The sequence below is a fragment of the Mus musculus genome, chromosome 2 (genome assembly GCF_000001635.26).
Source record: "Mus musculus strain C57BL/6J chromosome 2, GRCm38.p6 C57BL/6J".
NCBI lineage: Eukaryota > Metazoa > Chordata > Mammalia > Rodentia > Muridae > Mus > Mus musculus.
In genome coordinates this window covers 58,293,702-58,315,249 of record NC_000068.7, presented here as the reverse complement: position 1 = coordinate 58,315,249, position 21,548 = coordinate 58,293,702, and the positions used below count along the sequence as shown (strand labels likewise).

At 39.7% G+C, this 21,548-nt stretch overlaps 1 protein-coding gene across 6 annotated transcripts in view; it reads left to right on the top strand.

The window, feature by feature from the left end:
- The window catches only part of Acvr1c (activin A receptor, type IC), a 90,444-nt gene that overhangs the window by 42,647 nt on the left and 26,249 nt on the right, over positions 1 to 21,548 (top strand). For 4 of the 6 annotated variants that reach the window (XR_374097.4, NM_001111030.1, XM_011239108.2 and 1 more), the window contains one exon: positions 19,085 to 19,324. The exons of the other annotated variants lie outside the window; for them this stretch is intronic. Coding sequence is in view for 3 of the 4 variants with exons in the window: in NM_001111030.1 (NP_001104500.1) it covers positions 19,085 to 19,324 (240 nt within the window). In the remaining variant the exon portion in view is untranslated. The remainder of the gene's footprint in view (positions 1 to 19,084; positions 19,325 to 21,548) is intronic. 6 annotated transcript variants of the gene reach the window in all.

The window sequence follows — 21,548 nt, the reverse complement described above, 5'->3', positions numbered from 1 at the left end:
AAAGACTAGTTCCTGACTGAGAAGCCTAACAAGGTATATTCTATCCACCCAAGACCCTTTGATTGACCAAGTGCATGGCAACATCTTGTCCTGGAAGAGATGTTGTTAGGGTCCTGTCCTGTCCTCATGCTTACTGACCAACCTTGGCCTTAGGATAGGCTACTGCTATAGCCAATGGACTTCCCTCTTCAGACCCTGTACCTTTTGGATCTTGTCACTGATAAGACCATCAGTAAATATAAAGTCTCACTTTAGGATGCCTCTGGATCTCAGGTAAACTAAGGAAGGGCATGTCCATAACCATTCAGATCATCACCAAGTCCAGGAAAGCTATGTATAAGACAGGGAGAGGAAATACCATCTAAACCCACACTATGGGGCTTTAGCACATGACATGGGCCAACTATAACTTACCAGGTTGAATGATGTGAAGTTATACTTGGAATAGTGTTCCCTAAAGCATGAAATAGGTACCATAGTAGTACTTTTGAGAATTTTTAGCTAACTATTAAAGTGGTAACCATGATATTGAAGTTCATCTGTGCGCAAATAGGTATGCACTGAAATACCACAATGAACTTTGTTAGTGTGTACAACTCATTTATGTTGATCCAAAACACTTAAAAAACAAACTATATTGAATAATATTGAATTATATAATTGGTTTTTCTAATTCATTTAGTTACTTTTTATCAAGAAGTCTTGTTTGTTTCTTTGTTTAGTTTGTCTTTCAAGAAAGGGTTTCTCTGTGTAACCTGGCGGTCCTGGAACTCAAAGATTTGCCTGCCTCTGCCTCCTGAGTGTTAGGACTAAAGGGATGCACTGCTACTGACTGGCTCTTTTTAGTTTTTACATTAAACATTATGTTCAGTTTCAATTTGTGTAAAATGACACAGCACATAATAGTGAGGGAAAAGTATAATTTAATTTATTTTTTCCCATGTGGTAAAAAGTTGATTCAACAACCAGCACAGGTTGTTAAAAGCTCTGGCCTTTGGGTTGGAGAGATGGCTCATGGGTTAAGAGAATTGGCTGTTCTTCCTGAAGACCCTGATTTGTTTCCTAGCATCGACAGAGCAACCTATATATCCCTCTATAACTCTATTTCAAAAGGCTCTTCTGACTTTTCTGTCTCCTGTGAGCATTGTACATACTTAGTGAACACATGAAAGTAAACATCTCTATTTATAACAATGTTTTTAAAATCTCTATCCTTTCTGTATAGAGTTTTTTGATATTTAAGTTGAAAATAAGGTAGATTCATGTGTATATGTGTATATATGAATATATATTTAAGTGGGCACATTTATGGATGCTTTGTGCTATGTAGTTGCTATGTGGCATAGGCTACAACTGAACTGTCTTAATTATTACAGGTTTTTAATGAATATTGAAATTGGGATGTATGACTCTTCTAACTTGTTTTAAAAAACTTATTTGAGTATTATACATAATTTTCATTGAGTCAGTTTGATTATTTCTACAAAACACATACTGAGATTTTGATTAATTCGGTTGAATGGATAGAAAAATGTGGAGAAAATAGTCATGCTAACAATGTTGATCTATGAACATAGTATGTTTTCCCATTGATCTTGTTCTCCAGTTACTCTTAGTCATGCTTCATAGTTGTCAGGGAATATATCTTAGGAATATTTCATCAAGTTTACTAAACTCTTCAATGTGATTGTGAATGTCATTAAAAAAATATTTACTCTCATACAATATATCCCCAGCGCAGCTCTGCCTCTCTCCATTCCTCTCAGCCCCCGCCCCCATTTTCTTTTCCTCCAAATCCATTCCCCTACTCCTGTCTGCCCCCAGAAAAGAGCAAGTCTTCCAGGGGCTTGCTGGAACTTGGTACAATAAGAGCAGGCACAAACATTCACATCAGGACTGGGTGAGGCAACCTAGTAGGTGGAAAAGGAGCCCAAGAGTAGGGGAAAGAGTCACAGACACCCTGAGTCTGACAGTCAGGAGTCTCCCTGAAGACCAAACCAACAACCATAACATACATGCAGAGGACCGAGCACAAACCTACGCAAGCTCTGCTGTAGCAGCTTCAGTCCCTGTGAGCCCCTGTGAGCCCCTATGAGCCCTGCTCAGTTGATTCTTAAGACTGAGGCTATGATCTCCCTGTGACCTCGACCCCTCTTGCTCCTACAATTCTTCCTCATCTTAAGTAGGGTTTCACTTAACCCTCAAGAGACTGGAGGCCTCAGGGAGTTTAAAGGCGGGGGGTGGGCTGGGGGTGGGGGTGCAGGGTAGGGACATCCTCCTGGAGACAGGGGGTGGGGAGGAGGTATGAGATGTGGAAAAGTTGAAGGGTAGACAGGGGGCGGGGGGAATAAAATCTGGAGTGTAAATAAATACATAAATAAATAAATACATAAATAAATAAATAAGTTAAAACAGAAAAAAACCCACCATTATGCTTACTACCAAAAAGAAAATAATAATAATAAAAAGGAGGGTGCCCAGACCTCCAAGGGGAGGGACTTGATGGAGACCTCCAAGCTAGACTCTCCCCTGATTAGTGTTTGTCTGTGGGTGTCCGCATTGCTCCTAACAGTTGCTGTGGGCATCTGCTCTGACGGTGACTGAACTACATGAGTCTATGAATACATCAGAACATTGGAATGATTTCATTGATTTTTTTTTAATGCCAGTCATATTTGGTTCTACTCTGGGATATCCTGGCTTCACTTCCTGATCACTGAGGCAGTATAGGACCTGGGCCTTCAGGTGTGGGTGTGTGGGACTCCAACTAGACCAGACATTGCTTGGCATGAATGGCATTTTAATATCTCAGTTTGTAAATGTTGATTTCTCCAATGTGAAAAAGTAAATTTTGTTAATTGATCTTACATCAGGATTGTGTAGACCGTGTATTAGTTCTAGTGTCCTATAGTCATTTTGAAATTCTACATTCTGACTTGTGTTCATTTAGTTTCTCTTTCTTGTGTTTTTACACAGCTGGGAACCAGTTAATTAATACTGTTAACATAATAATTGGATACAATTCTGTAAACCTCAGTATTTTGGAATCTGGAGACACAAAGATAGCCGTGCACCATTTTCATGTCATCAGAGAGTGTGGTCGGTAACCATGCTCTGCCTATTCCGGAGATGTCAGTTTCAAATGTGATCATGTACATATTGATCACGTACATAATGTTTTGGTTAACATTTGGAGGTTGTGGAAGAAAAGACTTGCTGTCTCCAAGGAAAGTGCTTTGCCCCTTTTTACTTTTTACTTTGTTTATATATTTGCTGGCGGTTCTGGCTTGAGATATAGCTTGTTCCTACTCACTTTGTAGCTCAAGCTGCTCTCAAATTCACGGCTATCTTTGTGTCTCCAGATTCCAAAATACTGAGGTTTACAGAATTGTGTCAAATTATTATGTTAACAGTATTAATGGAAAGATTTCTCTGTTATTTTTCATTTAGGTGAAACATTTTTTTAATTATTAAGTGTATATTCATTTTTGCCCAAGCATTTTCATGACTTTATTAAGATTACTCTATGACAATAGGTTGCCGTAATTGAGTTCTAAACATTATCCATAGAAGAGGAAATGTATGTTTTGTACCCATTAACTATTATGTCTACAAGAAATGCTGTGTACGTCATTGAATTCCAACCCCTTTATTGAAACTAAGGATTCGTACCATCTAGTGGCAGTTTATGGTAAATGGGGATTAAATTGAATAGGGCTACTTGTAGGACATGTAGAGTCTTTCTATGGTGCTGTTCTGGTCGGGATGGGAGTAAAGGGGTGGGGGAGGAGCTAAAAATGGCTATTAGCAATTCATGGGCCAGTAGCTATATGAAGAAAGGCTAAAAACTGTAAGCTAAACATCCGCACAACTGGTGCCAACAATTGCACCATTTTCATGTCATCAGAGAGTATGGTCGGTAACCATGCTTTGCCTATTCCGGAGATGTCAGTTTCAAATGTGATCATGTACATATTGAAATATAGAAAAGCACTCTGAAAAGCAGGGTGCTATCTCTGCAGTACTTGACAGCGAGATTCATGTCCATGGTCAGCTCTGCAGAAAGAGTCAGGAGCTGACCAGAAGCTGTTGTGTAGATGTGGAACCTCTCTTTAGGATTGTGAAAGGATCTTTGCCCCCATGCTTCCTACCTTTCATCCATCACCCTACAGGCCATTTGTGGATGGGTGATTTGATGAAGAACCAGGTGGCCCTCTTTTTTTTCCTCAGGTCTTGTTTGTAGTACCTGACCTCTTGGTTCCTTTCTTTGTGACAAAATTTCGACATTGAATAAAGCTTGTGCCTCCTCCACCCCATTTGCACACTGCTGTGGTCCTAGTAACACACAGCTGGAAACTGCTGGTGCTTACTTTCTTCCTTCTTCAAAATGCTTTTTAAATGTTTGATGCTAATTCCTAACAGCTTATAGGGGCTTTCATGAAGCTTCTATTGTGACACAGAAAGACACTCATTTTGTATAATTTGTTTCACCTCACATGGACATAGAACAAGATTTTTACAAAACAAATCTTTAAAATGTATAAGGTACTTCAATCATTGCTATTTCCTTAAAAAAAAAAAGTGCCCGTCGGCTCCCATGGATAGGCTTTTTCACAGCTTAAGAAACACCGCTTTTTAACTGATGTTAAAGGGTAGAATTTGTAAATGGAGCAAGGGCATTTATTATTTTAATTCATGAGTATAAAAAAAACTATTCAAAATGTTAGTTACTATTTTAACTTCACACATTTTTTCTTTTAAATGGCCTAAAATTGATTAGATTTCAGACAAATTAATTCACATCACTAAGACTGAAATTTAATTTAGATCATATTTAAATTGAATCATTTGCTCTTAAAATGTACCTTCTGGTTTAATTTTACACATGGGTATAATTTTCAGGAGTTAGCAGTTTTATTTGATAGAAATAAGCTTATATTTTGGTAGAAGTATAATACTAGGAAATTTTCTCTCTTTCTTGAAGTTTATTAAAACAGTTATTGTTGAGATGTTGTTGAAGAAAGAAATAATTTTCCAAGTTCAATATGAGCACAAATATAAGTGTTTTTTTTTTTTTAATTTGGAAAGCAACAACCATTTCACAAACTAACCTTTTTTTGGACTAGTACTTAAGTTCGTGCCTTTACAAACAGCAAACATGTCAAGCCCACAAAACAAATGTGGAATCATATGTTTAAAATTTTAATATAGATTATGCAAATTAATTAAGCAAGAGAAACTCATGTTTTCTAGAGCTTTCTCTGTCTAATCTCTTTTTCGTGTCTACTTTTAGAGCAGAAGGAAAAACCTGTATTACTCACTGCCTCTTCCTGGAGTTGTGCTTCTCATTTTGACCCTGTGCCCTTCCACCTAGTAGTCCTCCCTACAGATATGACAGTTACAGGCTGTTCATTCTCAGTTCCTCTGAAATACGGAGAGATGATATTTTGGCTAGAATATTTTACTTTCAGAAGTAAAAGAAGTAATCCTAGCCCTTCAAGAATATTTCTAGTTCAAAGGGAATATATTGATTTGCATATGTTAGTATGCACGGAGGCAAACATCTGTGTAGAGCAAACAAATAATAGGCAAACATTTTCTATACCTAGGGTATATTTGTCCCCACAATAACTTCTTTGAGTTCCATAGTCCATTCCCCTCATTTTTTCTCACATTCCTTTACGAATGTTACCACAAAAGCACAGCTCTCACCTCAAAGGGCATCACTGGTCCTTTGATTGATGAGGAATATTATCTAAAGCTTTTTTTTTTTAAATCTGTTTATCAGGATGTTCAGTTCGGCTTTATCTGCTAGCTCCCTGATGTTAGGTCTGCCACAGAGGGAAGCAAAGATTGGCTCTAAAGATATTTCAGAGTAAATTGACTTTAGACTCGGACCTGTGACTTCCAAACTTCTCTGTGTCATTGATATTGTAACGGGTCTGTCAGCTAGAGAAGCACAGCTCCCTTCCAGGAATTCTTCTCTACTCCGACTTGGTATAAACTGGACTTTATAAACTCCGCCCTCCTTCCACCCCCCACCCCCCCACTTTTGACATTTAACCACTTCAGCGTCTACAGCTTCTGTGGGCTGAAGTCTGCAGCTTTGGGGACTGCTGATTCATGCTTCCTGGCTTAATTCCTTGTTTGTGATTTTTGTATGTGCGTTTGTTTTGGCATCCTTAGCTGGAGAAATGGTAAAATCCTAGCTTAAATGAATTTCCTCAGAAAAGACTGAGATTAATTTTTGTCAAGTGTCTCAGGGTGCCGTCCACCCAAATCCGTTCCATGTTGTAATTAACTATTTTGGGTGAATATAGAGAGTGAGTTCTAAGCCTGCTTTTCCTTCCTTCCCTCCCCTACTCTTTCTCCTTCTCTTCTTCCTTCCACTTGTCTTTCTCTTCCCCTCCTCTTCCCTTCCCCTTCTTTTCCTCCCCTTTCCACTTCTTTTTCCCTTTCCCCTTCCCTGTCCATTCCTTCTCTTTCTGTTCTACTGAAAACAATGGTTGAGAGAGAAGACTATACTCTGTCATCCTCTGTTGAATATTTTTGTTTCCTTTGTTTTCAAGGCAGTGTCACCTGTAGCTGCCTGTTTCACCTAGGCATCTCAGGCCTGACTTTTCGTTGTTTCTGGACTATGTTTTTATCTCCTGTCTTTGTACAGTAAGCACTTGGCCACCACGACAGGGCAGACAATTCCAGGGTACATTGGCAGATCTTCCCATACTTTAAGCACGGTCTGGATTTTCACTGTAAGTTTGGCAGCTGAGCAATTCATCCCCCATCTTCCCCCCCTCCCCCACCTCCTGTCCCAACCATGAAACAGAAGAAAATCATTTCTATTTTACTTAGCATTTCAATGTATACAATACGAGAAAGCGTGCCCGTGGCCATCTAAAGAGGAGCTTGGCAAAGATGGAAAACTCTAGAATGACTTAGTTTTGAAAGGATACTGGCATAAATATCTATCCATCTGGAAGAAAACAGGGTTGTATCAAGTGTCACATCATATACAAAAATAAATTACAGCTTGATCAAATATCTAATTGTGACATACAGAACAATTTTAAATGTCAGAGGCAAATTTAGAAGAAAAGAGTGTATGACTTTATAGTATGGAAACTGTTCCTAAATAAGACAGGAAACTTAGATCTATAAAAGGAAAAGACAAATATAATTGAGTACATGAAAACTAAAATAAAGTGAATGAGAAAAGAACATAAATAATACTAAAAGATAAATATCGGGTAGAACTATTTGTAGTATATATGACTGAGAAAAAAGTGACATAGATTTATTTAGAAAATGCTTGTGTGTGTGTGTGTATGTGTGTGTGTGTGTGTGTGCACACGCCTGTGTGCTCTGTGTGAGTGACTAAAGAAAGGAAGAGAGAAGGATTCTAAAGGGAAAATCCAGGAAAGAGCAAGGGATGTGACTAGAAAATTTACAATAGAGGTCGAGAAGTTCCAAAGCAATCAAGTACGGAGCTAGTGCTCAACCTCACTAATAGCTAAAGAGATGCTCATTAATGTGGCCATATACAATTTTCTACCCATGAGATTAGTCAAGATGTTTTCAACTAAGAGGCATCAGAAAATTAGATAATAACACCATAAGTGATAAAAAAGAGGTTCATTGAACATGATAATAAGAAATTGGGATGTAATAGAATCTGTGGTTTCTTTTTTTAAACTTTAAACAATTTTTTAGTATTTTCTTCAGTTACATTTAAAATGCTATCCCAAAGCCCCCTATACCCTCTCCCCCCCTGCTCCCCAACCTACCCACTCCTGCTTCCTGGCCCTGGCATTCCCCTGTACTGGGACATATAATCTTTGCAAGACCAAGGGCCTCTCCTCCCAATGATGGCCGACTAGGCCATCTTCTGCTACATATGCAGCTAGAGACACGAGCTCTGGGGATACTGGTTAGTTCATATTGTTGTTCCTCCTATAGGGCTACAGACCCCTTCAGCTCCTTGGGTATTTTCTCTAGCTCCTACATTGGAGGCCTTGTGTTCCATCCAATAGATGACTATGAGCATCAACTTCTGTATTTGTCAGACACTGGCATAGACTCACAAGAGACAGCTATATCAGGGTCCTGTCGGCAAAATCTTGCTGGCATATGCAATAGTGTCTGCGTTTGATGGCTGATTATGGGATGGATCTCCGGGTGGGGCAGTCTCTGGATGGTCCTTCCTTCCATCTCAGCTCCAAACTTTGTCTCTGTAATTCCTTCCACGGGTATTTTGTTCCCCCATTCTAGGGAGGAATGAAGTGTGCACACCTTGGTCTTTCTTCTTCTTGAGATTCATGTGTTTTGCAAATTGTATCTTGGGTATTCTAAGTTTCTGGGCTAATATCTACTTATCAGTGAGTGCATATCATGTGAGTTCTTTTGTGGTTTCTTAAGTAATGGAACTGAATGATGCCGCTGTCCTGTGAGTATCTTGACCAGTGAGGACATTCTTACTAAACTTTCTGATCTGTCTATTTGCTGTCTTCTGGCTCACGTGGATCTCCCATTGTTAATGAAGCAAATGCATTTTGTTATTAGGGTGTTCAAGTTTCAAGAGTGATAAATGTCAGGAAGCATAGTTTGCCAAATTAGGCAATCTAATAGAAGCTGACAATATGCAAATGAAATATTAAGTTTCTTTCTTTGATGTAAGTTTAAACCAATCATATAATCTCACCCCCTTCTTACCCTATGTAAGACCTTTAGTTTAGTCCTACATAGAGCAGAAAAAAAAGAAATGCTACCATTCCTGATAGACTGTAAGCAGGGACTGGCTATCTTGCAGACTTCAGGATCTTGTTAGTATGTTGGAGTGATACAGGACCCTCCAGATATAAAAAAAAACTTTCTTGTGTTTCAGAAAACTTCAACCATGCCAACTGCCTCCTGGCAGGAAGTGTACATGTGCTCAGGATGAAGGTACTTCAACATCAGGCCTTCAGGTGGCAGAGAAGCACATGACCAGTGCGTAGTGCAGAATAATTAACACAGGGGAGTATAAGAAAGCAAAAGGAAGAACCAGGCTCTTGAGAGATGGCTCAGCAATTAAGAGACATATTCTTGTAGGGAACTGGGGTTCAGTTCTTAGCATCCTTATGGTGGTTCATAACTGTCTATAACTCCAATTCTGTGTGATCTTATTCCCTCTTCTGGCCCTCATGGGTACCAGGTATGCAGGTGTACAATATATCCTTGCAGGCAAGGACTCATATCCATTAAAAGTTAAATAAGTCTTAGAAACATAGAAACCAGTATAGAAAAATGCATGTACAGGGAACTAACAGGATGACTATAGACTCAGTGCTCTCCTTAGTTTAAGGAAACAAAGAGCAAATTTGAAAATAAGTATAGAGAATGAAAAGCCATAAAATAGTGATCTAGTAGATGTGAGTAGTAGCAGAAGAAAACATTAATAAAAATATACAATTGAAATTAAAAGCTGAAGAAATAGGCTTAACAACTGAAGAGCTATAAATCTAAGATTCAGGCTAAATGAAATTGATTCCTGTGTACTGTATAGATAATAAATGATGGAAAAAGTTAAGAGAGGTGACAAAGTAACAAAAAGACAAGTATAGAAAAGATTAACACCAGGTAGGCCTTACATAATGGTACAAAAGAGCAGAGAGAAAACAAAACAAAAGAAAGGAAAACAAATATCTTTGAGAAGAAGAGCTGTCTACACAACTAATAGTTCAACATGGAGGAAGAACATGAGTCCAAGAATCTCAGAAATTCAAAAATATCACCAGGACAAGTGAGAAGAAAGCCCTGACATATTGTATAACTAACTGTTGGATACCAACACAAAGGGAAATGCTTACATTTTTCAGAGGTAAAAAGGTAAACTAAACTCAGAAGAGACATAGGGAAGATGGACATTATCCTCTCAATAGTGAAGAGCAAGGTAGAAGACTTGCTTACACAAACATTAAAAATTATTCTTATAGAGAAGATATAACATATACATTAAATGAAGATAATTTACTTTTGCTAAGTAAATTAGCATATTTAGCAGACAGAATAAACATTAATGCAGAAGAGTTGCTAGAGTTTAAAAATGGTTTGTTCAAACACTGTAGCACTGTGGGCTTGCACTTCACACACACACACACACACACACACACACACACACACACACGAAGAAAAAGAATCAAATTGTGTACAATCCAGAGCATAATCTCTTTTTCTTGTGTGTATAAGTGCATTACCAAGCATAAGGAAATATAAGACATGTCTACAATCTCAGAGGGAGAATTTAACAAATAAAGCACAATATAATCAATCAATTAATATTATTTAACTTAATATTAATTAATAGACCCTGCAATAGGGAGATAATTGTCTGTAAAATTACAGTTTACCAATGAGCATAGTCCTGTGGTATTAAAGAACTTGAGTCAGTAATTTAAAGACACTCCTTTAGAGAAAGTTTCCCTAGAGGATCCACCAGAAAACCCTGCCAAGCTTCCAAGGACAGGTAGTTCCAACCTAGACTCTTCAAAGCACAGACTCAGAGGAAATAGCCCATAACTCATTTTATGTTTGTTTCAAGAGACTAATCTGAAAGGATTACTGGGGTGTGGGGCCTTTGAGGAAGTAATTATGTCAGGAGGGTGGAGTCTTCAGGAGTGGGATCAATGTCCTTATAAAGGATGTCTGAGGCAGTTCGTTTGAAACATATGAAATATTTGAAAACAGACGAAGGTGTCAGCATGAGCCAGAACACAGGTTTTCAGCAAACACAAGATCTGATGGCAATTTGGCTCTGGACTTCCGAGCCTCCAGAACTAACTATGAGACAGAATTTATGCTGCTTATAAGCCACACATAATTCCTCAAATCAACAGGTTAGCATAATATATTTCATTTATTTATTTATTTATTTATTTATTTATTTATTTATTTATTTATTTAATGTATGAGTGCTCTATCTGCACACTTGCATGCCAGAAGAGGGCGTCAGATCTCTCACACACACATTTTTGCGAGCCACCATGTGTTTTCTGGGAATTGAATTCACAGGATTTCTGAAAGAGCAGCTAGTGCTCTTAATCACTGAGCCATCTCTTCATCCCCTATATTTCTTATTTTAATATATCGAATTGTTCAGGTTAGTACAATTTCATATCTTACTTTTTTCCTTAATATCTAAGAAAATCTTTTCCTATGGGAACAAACATACTTAGTTTTAGATTCCCTCCCACCAACCCCCCCCCCCCCCCACCCCATAGCTAGCCTGCATTTCAGTTTCTAACAAATGTTTTCTGGTGACTCTCAGTACTGATATCGAGAACACCTAGAGAAATAGTTGTGCTATCAAGGCATGTCAAAAGCACTCTACAGTCTGTGAAAACTCAAGCAGCACACAGCGAGGCCGCTTGGGCTAGAGGAGTCAGTTTATAGGGTTCATTGGGGGAGGAACTGCTTACACTAATTACAGCTAATCATATGGAAATAGACTATTCACCACCAACAACCTTCAAGCTATACAATCTTTATTTCTAGTCTGCTACCAAAATATAGTGCCGCATAAAGGCAATGGAACTGTGATGTCTCACTTCCCCCTTCTACCTTACAACGTACTACTTTAAAACAACTACCTTATTTTTCACTAATTTAAGTAGTCATTTTAAATTAAAAAAAGTACTAGGTACAACAGTAAAAGGGGTGTGCTTCGATAATTTTTTGACCAAAGCTTATTCCCTGTCCTATTTTTAATTGTGTAAAGAAAAAATAAAAGACTTATTTGTATCAGTCCTGTGAGGTGTGTGACACCCACTCATAAGGGACATGTCTAAATGAGACTTTTCGTGAAATGAAAGGTTTTTATCTGAAGACAGAGAAACTGTCCAAAAGGTCAATTTTTATTAAATATCAATTATTTGAAAATATACTCTGATTTGTGAAAAATGAAGATGTTCCTAGAGAATGTGCTACGTCCATCATTGTCTTCTGACTTTGGCTTTCTGCTTGAGACACAAATTCGTTGCTTATAATCAGAATGAGGTCACGTGTGCATGAGAAACCACTCCTGGTCCCTTATGGGATTGCTCCACCATCTCAGGAATGAGTCCCTTCACAGCTCTCCTGAAGGGCGTGGTGCACACCTGACAGCTGCGCCAGGCAGGATCCCCCCACCTCACACCAGAAAGTGAAAGGTGCTATCTTTTACTTTTTTTCTAAGTTCAATTAACTCTAACATTCCAAGAAATCAAACTTGTGTTTTGGAGATTGAATAGAAGAAACATTTCTAGCTTCCAGAAACAAGTACACTGATTTAAATGAGAAACATTTCTTCAGAAGGATGAAACGGGAGATTGAACATAAAATTTATAACCAATTTTAAATTGAGTATTCTGTACGATGCAAGGCTCTATGCATGTAAATACCTCTATGCCTCACTCAAATCTGTTTTGGTAACATGGATGAGACCTTCAACGAGGTCAAAATGTGTTTCTTAATCTTTTCCAAGCAAGCAAAGCTGCTTTGTGGAATACATTAGAGCTTACCCCAGTGAAGACGTTGGGACAAAGACATGTAGCTTGTCCTTCGTCATCAATTTGTTAAGAACCTTTGCCTGAGCAAGGCTGTCTGCTGTGAGCTAGGGAGACTTTCATCTTTCTAACAGAAAGGACTCCCTTTGGTGGAAGATAGCCTAGACGATATTTTGAAGAACTGGCATCTAATGTCCTCATAGACACACACCACTGGCGTAGATCTTGACTGCAGAGATGAAAGATGAGTGATTGTCCTTTGCTGGCCTGAAGTGAAGGAAAATGAATTTTGAAACCTATTTGGGTTTTCTTCCAATATTTTATGTTTTTAATGATCCAAAGATTTTGTATCCTTATGTGCATATCTGTGTGATTGTATATCATATGTAAGTCGGTACCCGTTGAGATCAGAAGAGGGCATTGGAACCCTGGGATCTGGAGTCATAGGTGTTGGGAGCTGTGGCCATTTCCCATCATGACTGCTGGCTTTCTGGACTAGCAAGAAGCACTTTCAAACAGTGAGCATTTTTTTCTCCATCTTCCAACAGTCTATGAATCTCATCTCTCCTTGAGTGAAGGATTTATTTATTTATTTATTTATTTATTTATTTATAAATACTCTTAGGTCAATAATTGTAATCTTTCAGCCCAGTGCTCTTATTTCCTTAAAACATAAAAGCATTGGGGAAGAGTTTGCAGCCTTTTGGCATTCTGTACATAAGCCCTCCCCAAACCAGATGCACCACGTAAAGCTGTTCAGGAAATATATTTTAATGTGTCACCTGCCTACAAAAAAATTCATAAAATTTGGCCAGATTATAATAGTGTATATAAGAAGAGCTTTTCTAGACAGAGTACCAGAGCAGTGAAACTTGCTTTCATCTATGTAGTCTTCAGGCATTTCTCTATATTGCCTCATTGTACATCTTCATTTTAGTCACGGTAATACCATTTCAAGGTGGGAGAGAAATGAGTTTGCAATGAATTGAATGTAGACTTAGACTAAGATTTTCAAGGCAAGAGCAATGTGGATTTATTTTTTTTTTTTTTTGAAATACTTAATCAAATGCATTTAACCACACTCACTTAACCATAATTCTACTTAGTCCTAATCAATTTCCTATAGCATCCCACCAAGCAATCTCAATATATACCAAGGGAATGTAAAATTGGTAAGCTGGGGCCATATACATCTAATGAATACCAATAAATTTTGTCCCTCTGATAAAAGACACAAGGTCAGCGGGGGTTGAGAAACCATGAGAATCATGTCCATGTTGTCTCCTCTATTTCTTTGCAACTTGTTGAGTTTGCTTCCCAAAGCAAGAGATGGGAAGTGGTGCATGGGAGCTGACCATGGGCAGCAGTTCAGGGAGAGGGTGACAGAGCTGCTCTCTCTCTGCTACAGGTCCTGGTGACTTTCACCACCAGCTCGACCTGGCATTGAAAGATGCAAATTCACAAGTGAAATTCCTTCCTTCCTTCCTCCCTTCCTTGCTTCCTCCCTTCCTTCCTTCCTTCCTTCCTCCCTCCCTCCCTCCCTCCCTCCCTCCCTCCCTCCCTCCCTCCCTCCCTCCCTCCCTCCCTTCCTTCCTTCCTTCCTTCCTTCCTTCCTTCCTTCCTTCCTTCCTTCTTACCTCCCTCCTTATCTGCTTACTTCCCTCCCCCCTCCCTCCCTTCTTCACAACCTCTCTTCCCCCCTTCTTCTCTGGTTGCTCTTCCTTTTCCCTTCCTCTATCTTGTTAATCCCTCTAGCCCTCCATACCTATGAATTCTGCGTCCACAGATTCAGTCAACTGCACACTGAAAATATCTAGGGGGAAAATATGTTTAAACACGTCTCTACAGGCTTTTTCTTTCATATTATCTTTTACACAATGTGACCATGACATAGCATTTACATTGTATTAGTTTTTAGAAGTAATCTAGAGACAAATTGAAGCGTGTGGAGGAGTGAGTGGTGTGTGGGTTATGTAAAAGTCCTATTGCATTTTATATAAGGGATTTGAGTGTGAATTTTAAATGACTCCCCATAAATACCACAAGAGACTTGTATTTGTCTTCCAAGTTCAAGGGATTTCAGAGCCTTGGAGAGATGCTGAGAGCTGGTTTTTCACACACCTGGGCTAGTACTTTTGCATTTCCATTCTCTTTCATCTGATTGGCTGAGGAAGTAAGTGCTTTGACTTAGTGATGCAGCGTTCACCAGATGTCACTTGTGCCCTCATAGTCAATGCACTCCGCCCCCCAGGCACCAAAGTATCATCTTCACTAGCAACTGTCAAATAATAACTTCTCCTGTGAACTCATTATTGTTCCAAAAGTAGTGTTTGTATCAAAGCTATCTTCTACCATGGTCTTCTATCCAAACTCATTGGCTGTAGGTATACACTTGCTTCCCCGCCCTCCACTTTCGCATTAGGATTACAGGGAACATTTAGTTTAAGGCAAGGGCTTACAAACATTTGCTTTTAGAATTGCTCAGTGTTTAAGGAATCCTTTCTGATTGGTGTTGCTAGCCTGTTTCTAGCTGAGTAATCTTTTTTTGTCCCTTACTAACTCGTATCAGTAGATCTGTTCGCAAAGGGAGAAACATTGGCCATCCACAGTAAACATCTCTGAGAGCATTTGCTGGCGCCCTGGCAGGTGACTGATCTCACGTTTGCTGACCTTTTGTCTCTATTAGTTGCCATAGTGATGAGCTGAGCTCTGCTTAATAGAGCTTTACCCAAATGGAGACAATCAATAGCTTTTAAAGGCTAATGTTTATGTTGGTGGCTCCTAACAGGAGATATCAAAATTAAATGTAGCTATATGAATGGCTCTGATGACAGAGCTGAAGGTAAAAGATGTTATCACGTGGGTATTTTAAAAAACCTTAATTCAGAAGATGAATGTACCCAGTGGCTTTTTTTTTGAACACCTACGATCCTCTGTGAGGATACAGAAAAATAGAATGATCATTGTAGAATAGGCAGGTATGTTATTTTACAATAGCAAGCTTCAAACGTCACAAGGACTTGGTTAAGGGTTTCTGAAACCTAGTTGTCAGAGAACACTTTTTAGCACCCCTTGGAGAATATTCCAGGCTAAGCTCTGGCCACTCTTCTGCACAGCTGCTAATGATCCCAGAGGAGTCCTGAGACACACAGATATGTGGTGGGCAGTTCACGTGTACTGTGGAAGCACAAGAGAATGGACTGAGCCCCAGAGCCCTTTACCTGCTGACAGCTGACAGGCAGCTGGTGGGTCTATGGAGCACACCAGGGAGGAAGTTGATGTCTTTCTGTCAAACCTAATTGTTCTCAAAGGTTTTGCGTATACTTTTGCCATATCCTGAATGAAATACAAGTATCAGTAGTGCACGTATTGTCCACTTTTGACAGCACAAGGGTAGCATGATTCACAAAGTTCATTGTCCGTTTGAACTCTCTACACAGGCACTGTGCCCTCGGTGGGCTGTCCCTAAGCTTTTCCTAGCCAGGCTGAAGTGAGCCTTGGATGTGGAGGGAGGGGGTGATGATCTCCAGATTCAGGATGCCAAGGAGGTTACCCACAACTGAGCAGGACTCACCTTTCTCCAGGAGTTTGAGATGTTTGAGAACTCAAATCTCCTAAATTCTGTTGTAACAGTTTGACAAACACATCTCAAGGCGGTTTAAAAACAAAAATCCTGCGATGAAGAGATGGCCCCATCAGTGGTTAAGAGTGTGTAACGTTCTTGCAAAGAACCTGCATTCGGTTCACAACTGTCTGTACCTCCAGTTCCAGGAGTTCCCACATCCTTTTCTGGCCTCCATAGGCACCTGCTTGCATACGGTACAAATACAGACAAACAGACATACGTATAAATAAACATAAATAAAAGTTTAAAACAAAACCAAAACAGCAGAAATCAGAAGCCCTGGGGATAAGACATGACTATAAAATTAGATTGGCGCAGAGGCAATCTTCAGTGAACCAAAAGGAGGCAAGCAACACACCAACTTAAAGGGAGACATTAACTTAAATAGAGAGAGTGTCTGTCATCATGAACCTTTCATGCATCACTGCTTTTGTAAATTTGTAAAAGAAAAATCTGAAGTGCAGGATTAATGTTCTATTAAGAGGATGGCCACAAACATAATTATATCTTTTTTCCTTGTGTGTCTGTGTGTGTGTGTGTGTGTGTGTTTATGAAGCCAAAGGTTGGTATCGTGTGTCCTCTGTGATTGATCTCCGCCTTATGCATTGAGGTAGCATGTCTTCGGAATTCAGACCTTGGCTATTTGGCTAGTCCAGGTAGGCAGCCTGCTCAGAAGATCCCATCTCTGTCCCTTGATACAAGGATTACAGACAGGCCTCCATGCCCTCTTGAACTCTGGTCCTTACACTTGTGAAGTGAGTGTTTGTCCCACTGAGCCAGTGGTTCTCAACCTTCCTAATGCTGAAATCTTTTAATACAGTTGTGATGAACCCCAACCATAAAATTATTCTGTTGCTACTTCATAACTGTAATTTTGCTCCAGTGGAGAATCATAATGTAAATATCTGTGCTTTTAGATGGTCTTAAGTGACCCCTGTGAAAGGGTCATTTGACCCCCAAAAGGGTTGTGACCCACAAGTTGAGAACCATTGCACTAAACCATCTCCCCTTCTCCTAATCGTGTCTTAGTATTATTTGATTTCAGTGACCACATCAACATTTCGGAAGGAGAGATTTCTTATTTATCAGGAATAAAATGTTTCAGTAACCCAACAGTTAAGAACTCGTTACTGGTGAATCGCTGTAAGTAGGGCACTGTTGTAAACACTGGGGACTCAGCTAGGAATATCACAGGCAGTTTCCTCCTGTTACAAAGCTCATGGTCCTCAGAGAAAGTCAGATAATAGATGAACAGGCAAAATGTCAACTAACGGGCAAATGGTGATCTTAGCCAGGAATTGAAGCATCGCGGGTTCCCAGGAAGTGAGTGGAAACTGGGATGGAATTCTTTTAAAATCTCTACACGTTCTATTTATTTATTTTTATTTTGAGAAGTTTAAATTATGTAGTTGAAGGTGGCATTGGGTTTTCAATCCGACTGTGCCTGGGATTGTAAGTATGTTTCTCTGGGCCCGGCTTCCTGAAAGCACTTTTTGGTGCGGTTGTTAGCTGAGACCATCACTCTCTACCAGGCTTATTGATCCAGGCTTCTGGCCGTTCTTCATTTTCTTTCTTCCGGCTCTAGCATCTGTTGACACAGTGGCTACTCAGAATAAAACTTCAGACATATCCCAAAACCTTACATCTGCCTCTGTGTGAAACGAAACTCATATTGCTTCCCTTAGCCTTCAACACACGGCACAAGGTTTCCCTTCAATTCCCTGATCTCATTTCCTCCTGCTCCCCATTTCCTGCCCTCTAGGACGTGTTTTCAAACTGACCAGTCAGTCCCTTATGTGTATGATACCCGTGGGTCGTGACCCCCTTGGGGGCTCAATGACCCTTTTACAGGGTGTGCCTAAGACTATCAGAAAGCACAGGGACATTATGACTCATAGCAGTGGCAAAACTGTACTTATGAAGTAGCAATGGAAATAAATGAGTCCCTTGCACTGGCTCCCCCCTCTCCCGTGCTGGCATCAAGAAACTCTGCCTGCCATTCCTTCTTTGTCTGTGTCATTGTCTCCAGGACACTTCCTCAGAGGACCTTTCAAGGTCCACTCAATCTAAAGTGACATTTCACTCTCATGATGTGTTTCCTGCTGATTCATCCTTCAGAACTCTCATCCCATCTTCTGTCCGTGCTACTATGCAGTGGTCTGCTTAGCTGTCTATGTTTATGAGAGCATGCATGCTCGGAGAGTAAGGCCTGGCCTCTTCACTCCTTAATTTCCAGCACCCAGACTAATGGAGTCATATTCCAAGAGCACGAGGATTATTTGTGAAATGAGTGAATGGATGGACAGGTTTTCTCTAAGGACGAGACTGTTGAATAACAAGGAGAAAATGATAAAAATAAAAGTATCAAATATTTTGGAGGATTTTTCAAATTTTCCCAGCCTTTGCATCCATATCCTTACCTCTGGCTCCCAAGGCCATTGTCACAGTAGTAGCCAGCTCACATCTTGCTCTTATCTTTGCTTGCATTGTGGCCTTTGGCAATGAATTTAAATCTATATTTTAGCGGCTGTATAGTCTACTATAGTCACCAATATCATATTGGTGACAGTATTTGGATATCTGAAACATTTTTCAATGTTAGTACTTTTAAACCATTGTTTTCAACTTTCATATAAAGTAATTAATGGATTTTGTTGAGAAAATTTCATATGCATATATCATTATGCCTTGTGGCACATGCCTATAATCCCAGTGCTGGTGAGATGGAAGCAGGAAGATTAATTAAGAGTTCAAGGCCATCTTTGTCTGCATAGTTTTGGGCTAACCTGTGCCAATGAGACCCTGTCTCAAAAATATAATAATCTTTGGTTTTAGAGTTACTAAAAATCTCTCCACTAATCACTGTAAACAAATTCTAACAATATATAGACAGAATAAGAGTTGATTTATGGTTTCTTCCATCTTTCCTTTTAAACGGCAGCATCGCCAAATGCCCCTCGACTTGGTCCCACAGAGCTGACGGTTGTTATCACCGTGCCGGTTTGCCTCCTGTCCATAGCCGCCATGCTAACAATATGGGCGTGCCAGGACCGCCAGTGCACATACAGGAAGACTAAGAGACACAACGTGGAGGAAGCGCTGGCTGAGTACAGCCTTGTGAATGCAGGAAAAACACTCAAGGATCTGATCTACGATGCTACTGCCTCTGGCTCAGGCTCTGGTACGTGCATATTTGCAGCAAGCCGACTCTTGTTTAAAAATAAATGAACAATGGTTTTGATCAAAGTGTCCCATGTGAACTCATCAACTAAAGTGCTCACTGCGGGACAGAATAAATGAAGTCGTGGATAGAAATCGCCCGAAGGATTACAGTAGTAGGGTTCTGTATAGTTTTTCAAAAGGCCTTTATTTTCTTCTTTATCACTTTACTACATCCTATTTTACTTTCTGCTTTTCTTGTGTCTGTGTGTGTGAGGAAGTGGGGGAGGGAGAGAGAGAGAAACACACACACCACACACGTACACACATTGCAAGCATAGAGAGATAGCGATGGGGGGAGGAGAGAAGGGGAAGGACATGGAGTTGAGTGGGGAGAAGGTGGGGGAGGGGAAAACATGATCAAAATATATTGTAAGAAAAAAAAATCCCACTTTAAAAAAGGAGAGTGTTAGATGAAGAAGAAAACTATCCTGATGTCTTCTTAGATGTCCACTGCAGCTTCTTTGGGTTTAGGGTTTGCTGTTGTTGTTGTTGTTTTGTTTTGTTTTTTAATTCCCGGAATATTTATTTTTTTAATGCAGATTCCATATGGCCTTTTCTACATATATTCAAACTCAGAGTTAAACAAGTGAATAACCAATTCTTATAAAAATGAAAGGACATATCATTGTGAAAGTCATTGAGCCTATCATTGTATTATCTCTTTGTTTTAATTTATGACATATTTTTATGTCATCAATATCCTGCTGTAGAATTCTCAGTAGATTCCTGCTGCTGTCTCAAAACTCTTGGGACATATTAATTGTTTTTTGTTTGTTTGTTTGTTTTGTTTTTATACCGTGGGGTTTAGTTCCTTGTTTATTTGTTGTAGCTTTCCTTTTTCCCCCCACCTCTTCCCCCTTTTGCCAGAGCCATCACTGCCACACTCTTGGACTGTTTAATGAAATCAGGGCAGTTGGGGTGTTCGGTTTAAGTCCTTTAAGTGTGGGGAAATTAGTTAATAAATCAGTTTTTCTGTGGACATTTGTTTGTGACCCTAGGAGGGCTTGTAGACCTGTAGGTGTCCCATGGGGATATGCTTTCTGAAGCTAGCAGGAGCTGCCCTGGAATTAAATCAACATTAAGTTCTAGAAGCCCATAAATAGGAGCCTGACAGAAGCTTGTGGCATCCCTAGCTGGTTCTGAAGCTCAAGGCTATTCATCCACCATTATGTTTTCTTCTTTAATGGATTCAGACCTCTGATGAAGAAATTCTGATATCCAGACTGCATCATGGAGTAAAAGAGTCTTTCTTAATACGACAAAACACCAGGGAGTATAGGAACAGAGCAGGATTTCCCTGAAGTTATAGGGATTCCTCTCTTCCCATCTGAATTTCTTGAAATCCCTAGCCCTGGCTTTGCAGAAATATGACCAAGAGTATACCCAGAAGAGCCACTTAATATGCCCTTACAACTCTCTTTGCATTAGAAAGATCATTTGTGTCTCAATTCCAGCCAGGGACAGTGGTACCTGTCTGTAATATAAGTACTTGGGAGGCTGTAGCAAGAAGCTCCTGAGTTAGGGACCAGCCTGAGCTCCATGACAAATCCTTGCTTTGAAAAAAATGAAAGGAAACCAAAGCAAAGAGAACCAAACACACAGCTTTGAGGACCTCTCTCACTGGTGGGTGTGGGCAGAAGCCAGGCAGACAGTCTTAGAGAGGCAGGAGGGAAACCACACCACATCATTCAGGCACACATATTTAACAGGAAGTGCTCTGGATGCATCAGAAAGGAACACCATTGTACTGACCTGAAGAGTCTAATGGGCCAAACCATCAGTATATCATCAAGTGGGATGTTTTTGAGAGAAAACTGAGAGAAGACCAAGTCCTGCAATTACAAAGCATATGAAGTTGGAATCCAAATTATGTCATCGTATAGAAGGCTTACCTTTTTATCTTAAAAGCAATATTCCTCAATACTCAAACTCTGCTTCTTTAGAATTGAGATCTACTCTACCCCAAGGTTTTGACTACTGGCAACATTCAGGCATGAAGAAGTCTTATTTATGCTTAATTGCTAGAAATATATCTTCTTTTCTTTTTCTGTTTTTTTTTTTACTCCTTTGAGACTCTGTTTCTCTGTGTAGCCCTAGTTTTCCAGGAACTAATTCAATAGATAAGGGTGGTCTTGAGCTCAGAGATCTTCCTGTCTCCTGAGTTCTGGGATTAAAAGAAAGTG